The 20048-nt window shown below is 36.6% G+C and overlaps 1 protein-coding gene across 1 annotated transcript in view; it reads right to left on the reverse strand.

Annotated features, from left to right (window-relative positions):
- Positions 1-20048, reverse strand: part of ATP2C2 (ATPase secretory pathway Ca2+ transporting 2) — a 629254-nt gene that overhangs the window by 98640 nt on the left and 510566 nt on the right. Inside the window, exons 18-20 of the mRNA XM_044081473.1 lie at positions 18064-18234; positions 10610-10707; positions 10450-10500 (exon numbers count right to left, since the gene is read on the reverse strand). Of these exons, the coding sequence (XP_043937408.1) occupies positions 10450-10500; positions 10610-10707; positions 18064-18234 (320 nt within the window). The remainder of the gene's footprint in view (positions 1-10449; positions 10501-10609; positions 10708-18063; positions 18235-20048) is intronic.

The raw sequence follows: 20048 nt of genomic DNA on the forward strand, positions 1-20048 counted from the left end.
CAGTTTCAAAGCCATCAGGATTAACACCAATACAAAAGCAAGGAGGGTGGGTGGGAAACTAACTGAAAAAACAGAGCCACAACTTCCAGCTAGATAGTATTCAATGCAACACAAATAAATCAATTTAAATGCTGTATTATTTGAAAAAAGTGCAGATAAAGATTTACTTAACTTCACTTATATGTCCAGTTGATTGCAGGTAGGACTTAGCTGGCCAAAGCTCAGAGTTTAAGCAGAAAATAATCCAAAATGTACCACTTATATAAGGTAGAAACCGAATATCAATGAAGTGAAACTACCCCCACTTATCACTGGCCATGCAGGAATTCTAACAAGCACTAAATACTAAGAATCAGTAACTGTAAAAACAGAGCCACAACGTCCAGCTAGATAGTATTCAATACAACACAAATAAATCAAGTTAAATGCTGTATTATTTGAAAAAAAGTGCAGAAATAGATTTACTTAAATTCACTTATACGTCCAGTTGATTGCAGGTAGGTCTTAGCCGGCCAAAGCTCAGAGTTTAAGCAGAAAATAATCCAAAATGTGCCACTTATATAAGGCAGAAACCGAATATCAATGAAGTGAAACTACCCCCACATATCACTGGCTATGCAGAAATTCTAACAAGCACTAAATTCAAACAAGCATTAACTGAAAAAAGAGAGCCACAACTTCCAGCTAGATAGCATTCAATGCAACACAAATAAATCAATTTAAATGCTGTATTATTTAAAAAAAGTACAGATAAAGATTTACTTAACTTCACTTATACATCCAATCGATTGCAGGTAGGTCTTAGCTGGGCAAAGCTCAGAGTTTAAGCAGAAAATAATCCAAAATGTACCACTTATATAAGGCAAAAACCGAATATCAATGAAGTGAAACTACCCCCACTTATCACTGGCTATGCAGGAATTCTTACAAGCACTAAATTCTAACAATCATTAACTGAAAAAACAGAGCCACAACTTTCAGCTAGGTAGTATTCAATGCAACACAAATAAATCAATTTAAATGCTGTATTATTTGAAATAAGTGCAGATATAGATTCACTTAAATTCACTTATACGTCCAGTTGATTGCAGGTAGGTCTTAGCCGGCCAAAGCTCAGAGTTTAATCAGAAAATAATCCAAAATGTGCCACTTATATAAGGCAGAAACCGAATATCAATGAAGTGAAACTACCCCCACTTATCACTGGCTATGCAGGAATTCTAACAAGCACTAAATTCTAACAAGCATTAACTGAAAAAACAGAGCCACAACTTCCAGCCAGATAGTATTCAATGCAACACAAATAAATCAATTTAATTGCTGTATTATTTGAAAAAAGTGCAGATAAAGATTTACTTAAATTCACTTATACATCCAGATGATTGCAGGTAGGTCTTAGCCAGCCAAAGCTCAGTTATTTTCATGACTAGAGTATTTCTAAAAACTAAGAAGTACCCTTTTAATTTTTTGCATTATCAATTTAATCATTTCACCAGAAACTGTTTTTTATGAATTTAGTGAACATGCCTATATCATTCCCCACATAAATATGAAATTATGTAAATAATAACATAGGATGAAGAATAAAGAAAACATCCCCTTTGCAATTACTAAACAAATCATAGCAATCGAATTTCAGTCCATTAATTTATCATCACAATACCAATACCCCCTCCATTAGGGTTACTATTTGAATAAGTTGAATTGCTACTTTTCATTGCTCTGAAGACATGCCTTCACCCATAATGGTCCAAACACAGAATGAGGTATGGGTTTTATTTATTGCATAATATTTTATGGAACATTCAAAACTGACATCACCATTTCTTAAAAAAATGAGTATACATTTCAAGGATGCCATTTATGGGGCCGCATCTCAAGAACTATATAACTATTTCTGTGAAATCCTGTTCAAACTGCAATTTTGCACTATGGCTCACTGCAGACACAGAGCAATTTTACTTCACAGAAAAGGCTGTGGCTGCTTAAAGTTCTTAAAGAAGTTGCAAACTCAGCAAGTGTAACTTAGATAAAGAATGCATGGCCCTGACACATGGTGATTCTTAGGAGAGGTAGGAAAAAAATGACTGGTTAGTTAAGCAGAATCTGTAGCTTAATCAGTCCATACAGAAATGGGCAGACTGAGCCAAACACTCCTTATCTGCTCTCCAGACATTCTGCTTTGTACAACATTCAATTTTTGGCTCTCAATAATAGTTTTGTCTGCGTTGTACTAGGTAGGACTCTGTAATCTTTATTTACAATGTGAGAGTTTCCATCTTGTTAGTCTGACAAGTATCATTTCACATGGGCGGCTACTGCATATCTCTAGATATGCTATTAATGTGGTCCAGTTTAATGTTATAATTGATAAGAACCATAAGGATTTTGTTGCCTAGAGTACAAAAGAGAAATGTCACAATGTACACTCGACTCTATGTACACAAATGGAAAACAAAGGATTTGTGGATGGATAAAGAACACATGACTATGTTACAACAAAATGCAAAATTTCTGGGATTTTGTGGGCATGTGGTGCTGATAACATAATTGTTGCAATGAGAATATGTATGTGCAAGAAACAGAAAAAAGAAAGGGCACATTTTGCAGTAACTTACAAAGTATATTCTTAAACTACTTAGGATATAACTAGGAATTCTGGCATGTACATCATAAGGACCTTCAGGTGTAGAGGACCTTTTGAACAAGGTGGGGGGGGCAGCATTTTTCACATTTATCCATTTATCAGATATTGCATTTTCTCCCAGTGGAAATGGTTACCTCCTGTTCTAAAAGACCAGTTTTATCTGATATTATCTAATCTTACATGACTTGGATAACAAAATCATCCATTCTTATAAATTAGCTATTGTCGTTGCTCATAAGGGTTTTGTGTTGTGAAAGTACTGCAAGTTTCAGTTGAAGACACATCCAAAGCAAATTTGAATCTGAGGGCAAGAATGTGTATGGAAAGTAAAACAAATTAGATGATTTAATTAACTTCTTTAAGGCCAAGCACATGTTTAATTTAGGTAATTATACATTTGGGCTCTGGATTTCTTTTTTAATGTGGCTTCAGAAACTGAGCCTGTATTATATCCGATGAAGGCTAAAGTTTGAAGTTTGTGAAAAACTGCTTCTTGGTATCTTTTGAATCTAAAAATATTAAGTATTTCTTTAAGCCAAATGGCAAAATTGTATTTAAAAAGGAGGTATTATGATACTTTACTGAAAAATGTTTTCTGCTTTATGGGTTTTGGAAGGAGGGTTGGCTTGTTATGATTGATTTTTCTTTGAAAGATGTTCATGTTTGTTATTTACCTAGTACTGTATTGTTGCAAGGACTGAAAGTACTATGCATTATTTGATGGATAAACAAGAGCATCTTTTGAAAGAATGTGTGAAGACATATGAAACTGGTGGAGAAAAATACATGCAAATTAGTTGTATTACAGAATGGATAGGCTATTAATCAAGCCAATTTGGGATGAACTGTCCCAAAGAGTATGAAAAAGAACATTTTACAACTGAGTATGTCAATGTTGACAATGTAATTGTGCAAAAAAGTTGTAGACAATGTACATGACTTGTAGTGTGAGGAAGAGAGAAAAATAAATGAAGATATTGTAGATAATACCTTTAAACAGTCATTTGATGACAGATTAACAGAGGAGCATATGGAAAAAGTATAAATGCTTATAATAGGTCTACTGTTTTGCAACCTAAGAAAGAATAATGATCTGGAACTAAAAATACTCAGTGTTGATAGATTACTGGGTATTTTGGAGAATGCTTAACTCTAGAAGATATAATCAAAAATGTAAATTTGAAATATCTGTCATTGAATTTAACTTATATTAATACGTCAATGTAAAGGTTTAGTATTATCTATTTGTTAGTGAAACAAGATAATGATGTCTGTTGTTCTTCTTCTTCTTTTGTCTTTTCCTGGTTAGGGATCGCCACAGTGAAACTCCAGTCTGCTAGTGATTGCCAGTAGATTTTTATGGTGCTGAGGTGCCAGTCCGATGTCCAACCTTCAATGAAGGCACGCCCATTCACGCATGTCTTTTGAATGCCACTCGACCACGGGGAGGACATGCAGACTCCAGACAGAAGGCACTCCAGCCGAGAATCGAACGGGAGAACCTCTTGTTGTGAGGCGACAATGCTACTGCTGCACCACCGCGGCTTAAGATAATGATGTCTGTATGAAATGGAAATAAATGTGAATGAAATAAATAAATGTAGAACTCTGGTCTTTGGGGTCAGTGTAATGTTCTTGTTTGCTTGTTATATTTCAAAAAAAGTAGTGACATTTTTAAAAATGACATTGTAAGCATTTCTCTGAAGATTTTATTATGCTACTGTTTGCTGGGAAATGTGCATGAAAAAATGTGCTGCGCCTATGCATGTACTAACCATAAGGTAAGAGCTGAGATATTGGAAAATCTAGAGAAATAGTTTTACTACATTTAGTGTTGGTGTGTGGGAGAATTTTAATTATTGTTTGGAAGGTGGGGAATGAAAAGTGATGGGGAAAGCAGTAAAAATCAGGAAGATTGTTATAAAAGCAGGTTTAAGGGTAGATATGCCAAGGGTAAGGATATACAGAAGAGATTTCTTTACTAAGCTTATTTATATACTACATAGTAATAAGTTAGTAAAAGCTACAAGAAACACCTCATCAAGCTAGAAAATCTACTGTGTGATACCTTAAACCTCCTGTAATAGAGGCTCATGGGATATATCTAAATGACCCCTTAAGGACATCGTGTTTTAGCTATATGGCTATGTCCATAACCATTAAGGTGTCTGCAAAAATATCAAAACTAACATCCAAACCAAAAAGTAAAAGGGTCAAACAAACAATCCATTTAGTAAAAACTACAAGAAAAAACTAGCAAAGCTAGAGTTTCTATTGTGTGATACACTAAACCTCTTATAACAGATGCCTATAATAATGGCCCATGGGATATCTACAAATGACCCCTTAAGGACATCAATTGTTTCAGCTATATGGCATCTGAATATCCATGACTTTTTACTTCATTCTTTATAAGTCTTTGTAGATACATTCAGGACAGCAAAGCCAAACCCAACTAGCTGCGGACATAAATGTTTCTGTTTTCATATGATCTCACCAGCACAGCATAAGTGGACTGTTTGGCTATACTTTACACCCAGCTGATGTCCATAACCATTAAGACTTTAGAAACACATGGTCTTTACACCCAGCTGATGTCCATAACCATTAAGACTTTAGAAACACGTGGTATTTACCCCCCAGCTGATGTCCAACTTTAGAAGCATATTAGTTTCTTTTTGTGACAAAATCTAATGTTTTGGTTTCTTTTTCTTCAACACCCAATGTTGATGCTGCAGGTGTCCAAAAACTGGGTATCAATGAAGTAGTTGTTGATCAATAGCCACATAGTCTTTTTTTTTTCTTTTTCTTTTCTTCCTGGTTGTCACTCTTTTTATGTTCAATATTACAAGGGTTTTAATAATGTTCTACACAAGTGATGTTACTATTATTAGCTGCTCCCCAAACCCTGCCTAATCCTGTATAATCACCAAGGTTCTAGAACATAATACTAATGACAAACTGCAGTAAAGCTAAGAATACTTCTTGTATGTTGCACATTCCCTCTACCCAATTCATCGTCGACCCTAAATGAAAGCATTTAGGACAATGTAACACAGAATAACTATCTAGAGCTTTGGTCACTTTTCATTTATTAGATCACTTTGTTAATTAATAAAATAAACAGACAACTTGAATGTTGTTGTGTCTTTCGGCTTATCCCGGTTAGGGGTCGCCACAGCGGAACTCCGGTCCGCTAATGTTTGGTAGTGGATTTTTAAGTGCCGCGTTACCAGCCCTGACGCACAACCTTCAACGAAGGCACGCCCATTCACGTATGCCTCCACACAGAAGACGCTCTAGCTGAGAATCGAACGGGACAACCTCTTGCGGTGAGGCGACAACGCTACCGCAGCACCACTACCGTGGGTTGAATATGCTATAAAATAACAAGCATCCTATAACAAGATGCTTGAATAGGTCTTTAAAAAGGGATTCTCATCATATGACTAGACTATGCAGTCCATGTCTTAGAAATTAATTTCTAACCACTGCAGGGCCTTTTGTTTTCTATATGTGTATCCATCAGATCTGCATCTATTTATTTATTATTTATTTATTTATTGACATTTGTTGACTGGGAAAGTCCACTGGGCCAATGATCCATTTTCAGTGGAGGCCCCGGGAAAAAAGCTCCATACAATCACAGAAATGTTTACATAACATCAGCTTAACTTTGAAAGTCAAGAAAGTTTTTACACAATATAAATTGAAGTAGATATACAAGACAAATACATATTATAGAGGTATACAATACAAGAAAATAAACCCAGTGTGTTAGATTTTTAGTAATTCTGTTTATATATTTTCATAAGTAAGAATACTGTTTAATCAATTCTGTTTATTCAGCCACAGAAATAAAGAAAGCAGGAGAGATTGGATACGGAGACAGATGGTGTAAATTGCAACTATATTAAGTTAGTAAAAGTATTTACAGTGTATAGTGGCCAAAACATTTAAGGTGATATAATTATATGACTACAAGAACAGACAAGGTTATTGAGACTGTGTTCTTTTAGTGCAAATTTAAATATTTTAAAGAGTTTAGTTGAGTAAGAGAGAGAGGGAGCGCTAAAACACTGTGTTTCCGTGGTTTGGAATTACTGGTTATCTGTTAAACAGGGTGCACACCATTCTGCTGTAGCCCTAACCTACAAACCACTTGTTATCCAGTGTTCAGTATTTGCTGACCACTGACTAGCCTCATGAAATGCACTGTGCTTATACTGTTCTAACAGAGGTGGACCCACCTCTTTGGTCAAATGTAGGGTCAGTCTCTGATAAGATGAACTTTTCTACTGCTTGGACCATGGATAGACTCAGCTTCCTTCAGTGGATAAACATGCTACTGAAGTTTTCCATCTTCAGGAAAAATTATGATAGCATTCTGAAGACCTAAGGTAAGATTTAACGGCATAGAATAAAACAGGAGTCTGATTCTTTGCATTATACAAAATGTATATATTTTTCTGATACCTCTGATGTGCTGTGTATGTTTCTATTTTTCTACAATGTCTCTGATACAGCATTTATTTTTGGTGCTGAATAGTTTTGGGAAGTCTATGTCTTCACTGGAAATAAAGTCTTTGCTGGCATTATAGCTTTCTATGTGTCTTTAAATCTGCATCTTTCAAGTCTACCATGGATCAGACTTGCCGACTCTCTGAATTCAGCTACTGAAATGTCTTCAAAGGGTGATCTCTAATACCTCTACCTTAGTTTAAAAAGCCCTTTAGGTTACGGATTTAAAAAAAAAATGTGACCTTGACTGATATAGGATATGTAGCTACTGAAATGTCTGACATTTGCAAATATGTAGGGTACTTAATTTGAATGGTAAGTATTGAAATTTAAATGTATTAGTTTTCTGGAAAACTCTGCAGATATTTCTATTTTGCATGATGTGGCTAAATAGGCACTTTAACAACTAAGTAGATTTTTATTGTAATTTTGCATTTTATGTCTGATCTTAAAAGCTTGTGTCCTCTACTGTCTGGTTTAACAGTGAATCCAGTTTCACCAGTCTTTGTGCTTAACTGCCGTTAACATTATCTTGTGTATGTTTACTGCAGGAAGGGCTCTATCCTAAATTTTTGGAAAGGACTCTGCCAAGAGAAGTTTGTTCGGGATACAGTAAATTTATCAACAGTCATTTTTTTCAACTACTGATCAAAGAAATTTTGCTGAAACACCTTTTGATGGCTGTGGGATTTTCCATTTTTTCCACTGTTTTGCAATCTCGAAGTAAGTATATATAAGATCAGGTGGTGTCTGGATTGCCCCCTCTGCAAAAAACATTGTTTCTGATGGTATGTCATCAAAACTTCTTTGATCAATCACAGTCAAAGAAACAGCTGCCAATACATTGACATGAATCCATTCACTCATGTAGAGATAGCTTTCAAAATGAGGGAAATGTCCCTTTCCTCCAAAATGCACTGATCTCAGAGTTGATTATATGACTGGGATATAGGCCCCCTGTAAGAGATGCTGTGTTTGGGTATTATGGTTACTTGTTGAATTTTGAACTTATGTTCTTGATTTTTCTGCTTTGTTTATTCTCATCTGTGCACAACCATGAACTGGTATTCAGTTGAATGGAGAGGATTTGTATTAATCAACAGGCATCCTTTTACTTCTCTGCTTCTATGATTTTGAACTTATTTTATATTACATGCATTTACAGCTCATTTTAGATTATATGTATTACTAATATGTGTAGACTTTGTGGCTCTGGCTTGGGTCATTAATGGAAAAGGTCTGTAAATTAATGAGGCACTGAACAGTTACACATATAACAAGGTAGCTGTGAGTCAACAGAAATACTAGGCAATTACCTCTTGTCTTAAGTTAAAGTTACAGGAGAAATAGAAAATGTGGATTTGATATCAGATTTTAGAAGCACACTAGAACCACAGGCAAAAACAAAAAAACATGATAACTAGTTGTTACCAGACAAATAAATTTAACACAATTACAGTGATTAAAATCCTGTAAAAAATGTAAAAGTAGCTCCCATTGGGTATTTACACATTTATTAGAAATCTATGGAGCACATATGGAGAGACAGCTGATACTACACATGGAAAAAAACAGGAATAGGGCAGCTTACTGATGAAACACTCAGAAATATAGTAACTCACATTCATTAAGGCATACTAATTGTAGACTTCTCAAATGCTGGAGGAGGGAAAAGCACATTTTCTTGGAGAAATGAACATACTTAAGGTTTACCAAATAAAGATGAAAAAACCTGCTATATACTCAAAGTTCAAAATTAGAAGAAACCAAAATGTGAGTGGTGCCGTAGCTCAGAGGTACAATGCCCTTACTACTCTCTGGATGTCGTGGCACAGAGGGATAAAGCTCTTACTACTCTCTGGATGTCGTGGCACAGAGGGATAAAGCTCTTACTACTTTCTGGATGACATGTGTGTTGGCTACTGGATTGACCACAGGAGGAGGAGGATGGGAAAAATGGCAGATGTTAGTTTGTCCATCCTGGATGGAGAAAATGAAACAGCCTAGGCTCTCTACAATAAGTGGAGTTACAAGTTTGGTGAGCTCTATGCTGCATAAGTGGTGAGTCACTTAAATGGGAAGTTACATATGCAAAAATGCAAGCATGCATCTCCTGAAGGCAGCGATCCATCAGCAAGCAAGGCTGCCACACAGGGGTATGAGTTAGGGCACACTCTCCAGCAGTGGCACAACACAGCACCAGCATCACTGATCTCCTTACTGGCCCCAGGTATATGCTGATTTGAGGCCAGGGAAGGGGGTCCAGTAAAGCTGATAAACAAGAGGAGCTGAAGGAAGCTGGTGGTCAGCTGGGGGGGGGGGATCAGAGATGTGGGGGAGGGGTGGGTTTAAAATTCACCACACAGAATAAGTGAAGGTCTTGCTTCCATAGAAAGGTTGTACAATATTTTATGCTGAACAGGAAGGTGTATTCTTTCAGTCTACTGTTTTTATTAAATCAAAATGTTGTTAATTGTGATTCACAAAACTCCCCCTAACCTGGAAAAGTACAACTAAGTTGGTGCAGAGACAGCAGCGAAGTTACCCTTCTACCCTGGATGTTTAATATGAGAAGCCTGCTGTAGCTATGTATAATGATGAATTCATGAGACACTGCTTAGTTACTTCAGGTGTTTCCACTGACTACTTGCATATTTGTACTCACATGAGGATTACGTCTCACTGTTTTAACATTTCCACACCATTTTCATAATCAAAGGGGGGGGGGGGATAAGCAACTGCTTTATCTACTTATCTTCACTGTTTAACTCTCCAAGTACTCAACTTGTGTAGTTGAACTGGCTGGAATCCAAACCAGTAAAGAAACTCAAAAGTAAACATGATTAGAGTGGAGCATGCACCCCTGCACCCCTCATATGGGACAGCAAGCCATCCACACAACCCTGAAGTTATTTTCACCAACTCCTCTGTTGCACAGACATGAAGAAGAGAGAAATCACACAAAAATATAAGAATTACTGCTGGCATACACTCACTAGTAGTGATTTTCTAAAGAAGAGCATGATTGGCAAGTTCACCATCAGGGACTTGTGCTTCAGGGAGTGGGCCCTTTAAAAAAGAGCTCAGGGAAGTAAGGGGAAGCTGTGAACAACTAATGTAGACTGCCATGTCCTACACAAGAGCAGCACTCCGCTACCCATTTGTGGTACTGCATGTGCCCGCAGGGCTTCTTTATTTCTATATGGTTTATCTTACACTTTCAAAGTATACATTAATGCAGCTATATTCACGTAAATGAAAATAAAACAATATCCAGTTACCTTTATAATTTTAAGCTTCTGTTTTGGGTTTGTTCTGTAGAAAACTGAAACCTGTAAGATGTTAAAAGCACAGCAGTTAGCCAAACCTGTAGCTACTGTATTTGTTTGAACTGCAAACAAAGCTGTCAAATTTTAATTTAGCTAGTTTAAGCTTAATCACCTGCTTAATTAAAGATGCTAGCTCAGATTCTTGCAACATTTCCAGTTCTTCACCTGACATAACTTTATAGTCCTTGTCACAAAGCCCAAGTTGTTTACCTGAAATGAGAAAATCCAAATTTGTTATAAGGTCGAGTTATGACAATGTTTAAGTTTAATTCATAAGAAATAAAACAACTAAATAATCTCTATTTAAATTACTTAACTTTTTAATGAGATAATCCTGCTTCATCTTGAATCGTCACCTTTTGCAGGACAAGGCCAATCAAAACAAACAGCCATATCTACAGGGAGTCATGACTAATGCAACCACTAAGACAAATACATGTAAATAAAGGATCCCATCCATCACTATTGTCCACCTGCTATTAAATGTTATTTATCTCAAAATACAAAGTGCCATGTGTGCACATTTGTCCAACTCTAGTTAACTTCAGTAGCTGGTGGCTAGCTTCTTTGTTAGGAATTGAAATATGAACATGTATTGGTTTCTGAGGGAGACAGTAATTCTTACATAATCTTAAAGTATGTCCATATTAACATGCGGGAACAAAAAGTAGTCCTAGAACCCCAATATTCCCTTACCCCATTATGTAGGGTTTGCATGTGGTGGATTCACCCTGCATATTAGCTGCATTAATAAATGGGAAGGAAAAAGTATAGAAGTACATGGATGCAATGCAAACGCTATTGGTGTTGATGATAATCAAGGTATTTGATGTTGAAGCAGTCCCTCTCCATTATACTTAAAAGTCATATGACATCCACTTTTCACTGCAGAGAGCAAATATTTCAAAGAGTATGAGAGCTGGGCTTCTGCACATGTCAGAGAACATTCAGGTTTGACATTTTTATTTAGAAGGTGAGTTAGGGATTGAAGTCCTGTTGTACCAGGATATACACATAATCAGCAGAAGAAGTTAAATGTAGGCATGCCTTGCCTAAGGTATACCAACACATCTTTATGTCAGTACAGCACATAGGATAAAGCATACTGAACTGGGATGTAAGGTATACCAACACATCCTTATGTCAGTGGAACACATAGGATAAAGCATACTGAACTGGGATGTAAGGTATACCAACACATCCTTATGTCAGTGGAACACATAGGATAAAGCATACTGAACTGGGAGGTGCTAATCTTCTACATTCAGATGCAGAATGTGTGAAAATGACCACAATGCACAGTTTAAATGAAGAACTGAACAGGGGTCACAAAGGCTTATCTGTATTAGAATGTCTTACAAAGCAGATTAGTTCTACCACATGACAATGAACTGGTCTGTACCAAGCAGACAAGCAGGGAACAAGGAGAACAGACCATATACCGACCAACAGAAAGATGTGCAACAAACACCTCAGAAAAAGATAAGCCAGGATTTCAGCAGAGTGAAGAGCTCTTTTTGGGTGACTCACAATGATGCTGGAACCAGAGAATGGTATTTAATGTTAATCACGGTGGACTTACTAAAGGTCTGGTACGCTAGGAAGTATTGATCTTCTAAACAAACAGTTTGTGAAGGTATAATAAGAAAAGAAAACAATAAAACACTCGTAAGATCCAATAATTCAGTCCCATTGTAAAGGATAAAAGATCGGCACCTTCAGTACAAGAAAACAAAGAATGAACTGAAGTGGTGAGTGGTTAAAAACAAAATCTCAAAATAAATCCTTGCACAACTGGAATCCAAAAGTAATCCATGTAGTCATTTTCTTCAAAATAAACTTTTTTTATTCATTCAAGATTAGTTTGATAATATTCATTTTTATACAGTTAGTAAAAGATGTAAATGACTTTGTGTAAGAACAATAAATGGTTATAATTTAGAATAAACAGCCATATGAGAGCTTTTGCCTTGTGAGGAAAGACTTTTTCAGATATAAATAACAATTGCTACATTGTGTTGCAAATTGTTAAAGTAAACTTGTTTATTTTTATATGTGGATCTTATGGGACATTGCACAAGGCATTGGTGGATGATGCACATGGCACTAGTGAGACACCTGGTGGAATACTGCATATGGACCCAGTGAATCATAGCATGTGGCACACACTCTGGTGACCAGTGTACATGGAACTGGTGAGACACTTCACATTGTTGTTATTATGAACTTAATGACATACTGCTCACGGCACTTTTGGGACAATACAGATGGAGTTGGTGAAACACTTCACAAAATGTACATGACACTGGTGACACACTACATGTGACACTTTTTTATGACTCTAAACCTGGACTTTTTTGCACTACATGCAGGACTGGTGAAACACTGCACAGAACATGAGTATGACAGTAGGACACTGATCATAGTACTAGTATAAAATTGTAGAAATCCACAAGGAAAGTCTACACTGGCTTTGCCACTGTAACAAGCCTGGCTAACTCATATCTCATATGTAAATAAATTATTAGTCAATTTACTGTTAATCTTCTTTTTCTCCTGGCTATATCCAGGGGTTAACCCTTACCGGTAAAATTGTTATTCCGTCTTTGTAAATATCAAATCTGTAAAGTGTCTTCATTTTTATTTTAATTGTTGCTGTTTGTCTTGCAGCTTTTCTTCCCAGGCCTCCGCTGAAAATGGACATGATTCCAGTCGAACTATCCCGGTCAACAAATGTAAAATAAAAATAAAAAATAAAATAAGTCATCAGATTATTTTTTTTCCATAGTTTTGCCTCACAGTAGGACAGGGGATATAAATAACCCTGCTGTAAGTCACCTTCCACTGAGCTTCATCTTTTCCTAGTCTGCAGATGCACTCCACTCACCTTGGTATGTATCCTCTCTGGTTGGGGACACCCACCACCCCCTTAGGCTGGTGATGATGTTTTTCCCCCTGGAGTGGGTGAGAGAGCCTGGAAACCACAATTGCTGTTCAAATAGGTAGGCTTAGTTTCATCTGGTTATGGCTCTGCTCTGTTACATGCTGATATTATGTGGGGAGCTGTGACGAGTCATGTGGCATGGTTACTGGTGGGGTCCTGCTCAGGGCCCATGGATATCACACTCCCCTAGACTTTCATGCTTACACAGCCTGGCTTGCTTTTATCCTGTTATAGACCACCAAAACTAGATGTAGATTCACCTGCATATCAATCTATGACTCTCCCTTCTGGGTGAGGCAGGCAGACGTAGACTCATCATTCCAATCCCCATCTTCTACTAGTTCCATCATACATCTGCACTGCTAACCGAACTTGCATTTTCTGGTTCATAGTCTGAGATTTATTCCTGTATGCCAATGGAGGTGACATCAGAATGTTTATTATGACAGAAACATAATTTATTTATTTATTTAGCATTTTGTTAACCATTTGTTAACCAGGCAAGTGGGTTGATCAGAAGACCATTTTCTATCATGAGTGAGGCCAAGAAGGCAAATACATGATACAGACAAATACATAACACATAACCCATACAATTATTAAACCAAATGAGCATATACATAACTTGTCTCATATAGATTTAAATGAGCAAGTACTGCAGAAAATTTAAAAGCAGTCAATTATACAACTATGAGAATTTGTAAATTTACTACAGTATCATCAGTATAAACACACATAAGAAAAATTAGAAATTAAAAAAAGAAAAAAAAAACACTTTTATCTTAGAGAACAAGGATGAATATCAGAGAGCAGAAATCAAAAAGTGGAGAGAAATGAGAAAATTAATGACCTCTCTGAAGCATTTACATTTGTTTTCTGAGATGAGGTGAGAGCAAAGAGTTTTCCTGAACGTTTTCAGCCTGTCAGTCTGCAGGATAGTTCCAGAATGCAAGGGCAAATCTGGAGAAGGATCATTTACAGGTAGCAAAAGTAAAGGATGGGCTCTTTTAGTTGTATTTCAGCAAAGTTGCAGATGGACTACAATGAGCATTTGATAAATAGTTTATTCATAACTGGTGGGCATTATTTGTCATGTAAAAGTTGAAATGTGGGTGTGTTCAGGAGAAGAGTAGCTCTAGCACTGACTGGTAGCCATTTACCTTTGCTCATTGTGATACACTGGTGCTCACTATAGTTCGACAGGTAAATAAATCTATTTTTTTTTTTGTTTTTCTGCATACTGAAAATGAGAGGTGTTTTGTGAACAGCAGAAGGAGATAGACTGTATTCAGATCTGGGAAGTAATATGATGGAAATAAAATGTCTTGTCTCAGTGGTTAGAAAAATTGGAAATTTTGTTGGAAACTCCCAGTTGACATTGTACTCTGCAGATATGAGTCAAAGTGTTTGTGAAAGGTTATACAATAGTCAGAAAGCATGGGAGATTTTGGATAATGTCCTATGCAGGTCACTTCAAGGCCCTAGCTCTATATTCTGCCTCCTACAGACTACTGACAGGTGATCTGTACCTGGCATACAAGGCATCCTTGGTCCCCACTCTGATTAACCTTTTGTACATCCACAAAAATGCAGCATGACAACTACTAGATCCAAAGACCTAAATTTTGCTTGTGACATAAATATGGCAGGTTGGAGAGAATTCTCTTTATGTGGAATAGACTTCCCATCCATATGAAACAAAATCCCTCCCCAACCCACTTGGACCATGATGGGAAATTAGAAATTCATCCCACCCTGATGACTATGTCTCTGATGGTCAGAGGCAACCAGTAAATCATAATAATTAAAATTCACCCCTTTATAAATGTCTAAAACATAAAACTTATGGGTCACATTTGAGTTGCATGGCTAGGCTTATAAAGGCCTTAGTGGTCATTTGCGTAGTACACATGTATGAACCTATGGGGGGCTGAGGGATCTGAAATACAGAAGTGTTCTAATTGTTGAAGCTTCTGATATCTGTCAGAAAGGAGGTTTTCTGAGTATTCCTGGTAAATGCATTAGTATAAAGCCAGTTCCAAATACTTAAGTCATTCTGAAGTTCATTTTGCAATGTGAAGGTATTTTTTTATTTGCCCTTATTAGTACAATGTTGTCTGCATACGGGATATAGTTAGCATGTCTGAGATCCCTGGGGAAAGTCATTAATAAAACAGAAAAAAATGAGTGGTCCAACTACAGAGATTAAAGAGTAGACTGCATGAGACAGGCTTTTATGCCCAAAATGACAGCTGTGAGAGGGATGATATCGTGGTTACTTTTAGATATGACAACAAGCTTTCCAGAAGAGTCCTTGACAGTACCTTAAGCTCAGCTAAGGAAGTAAAACCCACCAGTTTCCTCAAAGACACTGTACAGCTCTGACATTTGCACTCTTAACTGATATAGTATCATGTCTGAGGTTGATGTAGGTTGGATTAAGTAAAATTTGCATAGAGCAAGCCAGTTCCATGGCATACAAGGATGAAGCCCTGGCCATACGAAATATGGCCTGGGTTCAAATATCAGCCAAGGTGCTGGAGCAGCTGGGTCTGAGCAAGAGAGGAGTGACAAGGCTCATGCATGCTCACTTTTCCTGGAGACAGGCTATAGAGCATGTTTGGGGTATATCTTATGTCACTTTGATGCCTGTCATGAAGGCTTTGGCCATTTCATTTTCCCCCTATTTTTCCAGTCACACTAACAACAAATCACATCAGCTTCATCTTACATTTACTAGAATTCTCTGAACATCACTATAACTTATTGTTTTACGATGATCTTTGATCTAAGCCCACTTATTCTGTAGTCTCTGCCAGAATGCCAATAAGGCATGGGCTTCCATTTTTTTTAACAGGCCGAGCCCATTCCCTTTTCAGGCATGGCCTAGGACCACTCTGTAGTTAAGTGAATTGCAGTAACACAGTAGGCAAACAATAGAGGCTGAAGGAATCAATCCCTGGACTCCTGGAAGCAGTGACGCATTAACAGCTTACAGCCCTAATCATCTTCATTATGTGCTACTGTTCAGAACATTATTCTTCTGAAAAATCATTGATGTCACACTGACAGAAGAAAAAACACAGAAATTTGTGCCAGTGAGAACTTCAACAGAAGGTCATATTCAAAACAATAGACTTCCACACCCTTAATCAAACCATAATAACAGTTTCTCACAATATGGCTCTGTCACTGTGTAGGACCACATCATTCTGAAACTATCTAACTGCACGCTTCACCAATTGCAGTGATCTGCTTGCAGCATCAGGCCTCACAACGTCCCTGGGTAAGCATTAATTTCACATTAACACACACCCTGTTGGGCATTATTGTTTGCTCATGGTATGACTCGACAAGAAAGTAACGGCCAAAGCCAAATTTCATTGAATGAAAATAGTTCCAAAAAAGTGAAGCTGGCCAATATTTGACAGCCATCAGAACACACAGGACCATGTTATATGTGAAGGGAAATCATCCCACATTATATAATTGTTTTATTTTAACTCTGAGTTTGGCATTGCCACCTAAGACAGGACATATTAATATCTGACAAATCCCACAATTAAACAAAGCCATGCATGCAGTCAGATATGTTCAGCTATGTTCTGTTAGTGATGTTTTAATTTAGCTGCATTTTATAGTACAATATTTTAAAAACATTTTTGTAGACAGATATTCTCACCTTTGATGGCTGATGTTTTTTTTCAGTAAGGAAGTTGAGCATTTGATATACAAGCCTTGAAGAATTTGTCCTCAAAGAATTAATACCGCTACAACTATGAGTATATTATAGCATCTATGCAATTATGGGTAAAAGGCCATTTCTTATTTCTACGGAAAAGCACGACAGACACCGGAATACCACTAAACTGTCTGAAGTTGCTATACGCAGGTTAACAGTTATGTCTATTTTAATTTGCAGTGTTTGCACTTTGTTATATGACATTCAAAGTGTTCAGTAAAATATTAACAATAAAAATGCTATATTAAGGATGGTAAAATAGGATTATACAACGTGCCCTAGAGAACAAAAAATGGAATTCAGTCTTCTTATAGTAATATGCTGGTGTAAATGTCTTAGAAAAGAAACACCATAGTATTTGACCATATATGGCTGCATCTCAGACAACTCCCTTCCAAATGTCTAAAGCTGATCCAAAAAAGTGTTGGATGGTTGTTGTTGTTTTTCTTTCGGCTTTTCTGGGTTGGGGTTGCCACAGCGGAACTCTGGTCTGCTAATGATTGGCAGTTGATTTTTACAATGCCAAGGTGCCAGCCCATTGCCCAACCTTCAACGAAGGCACGCCCAGTCACGCATGTCTTTTGAACGCCACTCGACCGTGGGGAGGACATGCAGACTCCACACAGAAGGCGCTTCAGCCGAGAATCGAACGGGAGAACCTTTTGCTGTGAGGTGACAATGCTACCGCTGTACCACTGCGGCTATTAACCATGTAAACCACTGAAGTCTCTCATTTTTGAGGTCCCCTGAACAGTTTGATACAGTCCTAATGATAAATACAAATATTTAGCACTTAATAAAACCTTTCTGTATTCCAGAATGGCAAAACTTGTTTACAGGAAATGCATGCATGGTATTTCACTTAGAATAGAAAATTTACCTATAGCCACTGCTGTTTCCATTGCATCTCCAGTGATCATTTTCACAGACACACCAGATTTCAACAGAATTTTAATTGCTTGCTTCACTCCTTTCCTTGGAGGGTCAATCATTCCAATCAGGCCCAGAAATGTAAGCTGGCCAAGCTCTGGTCCAGAAGCAAGGGCAAGTACTGTAAAATAAAAATAAGGGTATGAGTCACTTATTGTATTACTGTCATGCACAAGGACTGCAAAATAAAAATAAAAATAAGGGTATGAGTCATGTGTTGTATTATACCAGGCAAGTACTGTAAAATAAAAAAGGGTATGACTCATTTATTATATTACTCTCATAGGCAAGTACTGTAAAATTAAAAAAAAATGTACAGGTCATTTATTGTATTACTCTCACGGGTAAGTTCTGTAAAATAAGAACAGAAATAAGAATATGAGTCATTTGTTGTATTACTCTAATGGGCAAGTACTGTAAAATATAAAAAAGGTATGAGTCATTAATTGTATTACTCTCACTGGCAAATACTATAAAATAAAAAAGGGTATGAGTCATTTGTTATTTTACTTACACTGGCAAGTACTGTAAAATAAAAATACGGGTAAAAGCTATTAATTGTATTTCTGTCAAGGGCATGACCGAGGAAATGAAAAAGAGATTAAGAGATGTTTATTGTATTACTTTCAAAGCCAAGTACTATAAAATGAAAATAAGGGCAAAGGGCATTTGTTGTATTACTCTCAGGGGCACATACTGCAAAATAAAAGTAATGGTAATAGACACTTATTGTGTTAGTGTCAAGGGCAGTTTATTGCATTACTTTTATGGACAAGTACTGTAAAATAAAAAGGGTAACAGCAATTTATTGCATTGGTCTCAAAGGCAAGTGGTGTATCATGAAAATAAGGGTAACAGCTGTTTATTGTATTACTCTCAAGGGGCAAGTACTTCACATAAAACTAAAGGAAAGAACCATTTATTGTATTACTCTCAGGTAAATACTGTAAAATAAAAATAAGAGCAGTTTAGCGTAAATAGTCTCACTGCACACTAATGTCTCAGGGGAAATCAAGGCAGAATATAAACATAATCACCCAAGAAAAAAAGTAGAACCAGCAGATAAAGATTAGTCTAACCAGATAGATAAACCAACAAAAACAAATAGAAGAACCAACCAACTCAGCTGAAGGCAGATAAAATCTCTCTTTAATCCAAAAACAAAGGGTAAGCACTTCCACTTGTATAACATTTCATCAGATCATAACATTACAAAGGAAAATCAGTCTTTATATAATAAAAACAATAAAACAATTAAATAATTAAAGAGCAGTTAATGAGCAAGGGGGCATGCCTTAAGCATAGGTTTCAACGACATCATAGTATTCAAGCCTGAACCTTTGTAGGCTTGCAACAAAACAATCCAATTATTTTATACTTGCTCAGTTCTATTTATTATGTCCGTACTTCTCAAATCCTCTCTGATTGTTTGCAAACAAAAAAGTTTAAAAGAATGTAAAACTTCACTATTTATAACATAAAACACAATTTCACCAAGGCATTAAAAACATTCTTTTTACGTATATCATATATGTGATGCAATATCTGATCTTTTAACGCACAATTTGTTTTGCTTACATAAAATGACACACAAACAGTACATTTGGCTAAGTAAACTAAGTTTTTAGTTGTACAATCAGCACACACCTTCAGTTTGTAATGCACTCTTGTATCTGGATGAAAAAACTCGCCAGATCTATATAATCGCATGCTATACAGGAACCACAAGGGTGCATGCCCATATAATTTATGTTAACATTATCCCTATAAGCAGAGGTTCTGTAACATAATTGTCTTTTTAATGATTCCTTATTCTTAAATGAGAAGCTAGGTACAGACCATATGAACTAGAACTCAGCTTCTCATTAGCTGTCAGAATTAGCACGCCCCCTTGCTCATTAACTGCTTTTTAATTATTTTATTGTTTTTATTATA

Source organism: Protopterus annectens, chromosome 8.part0 (assembly GCF_019279795.1).
Source record: "Protopterus annectens isolate FY-2018-M chromosome 8.part0, PAN1.0, whole genome shotgun sequence".
Taxonomy (NCBI): Eukaryota; Metazoa; Chordata; order Ceratodontiformes; family Protopteridae; genus Protopterus; species Protopterus annectens.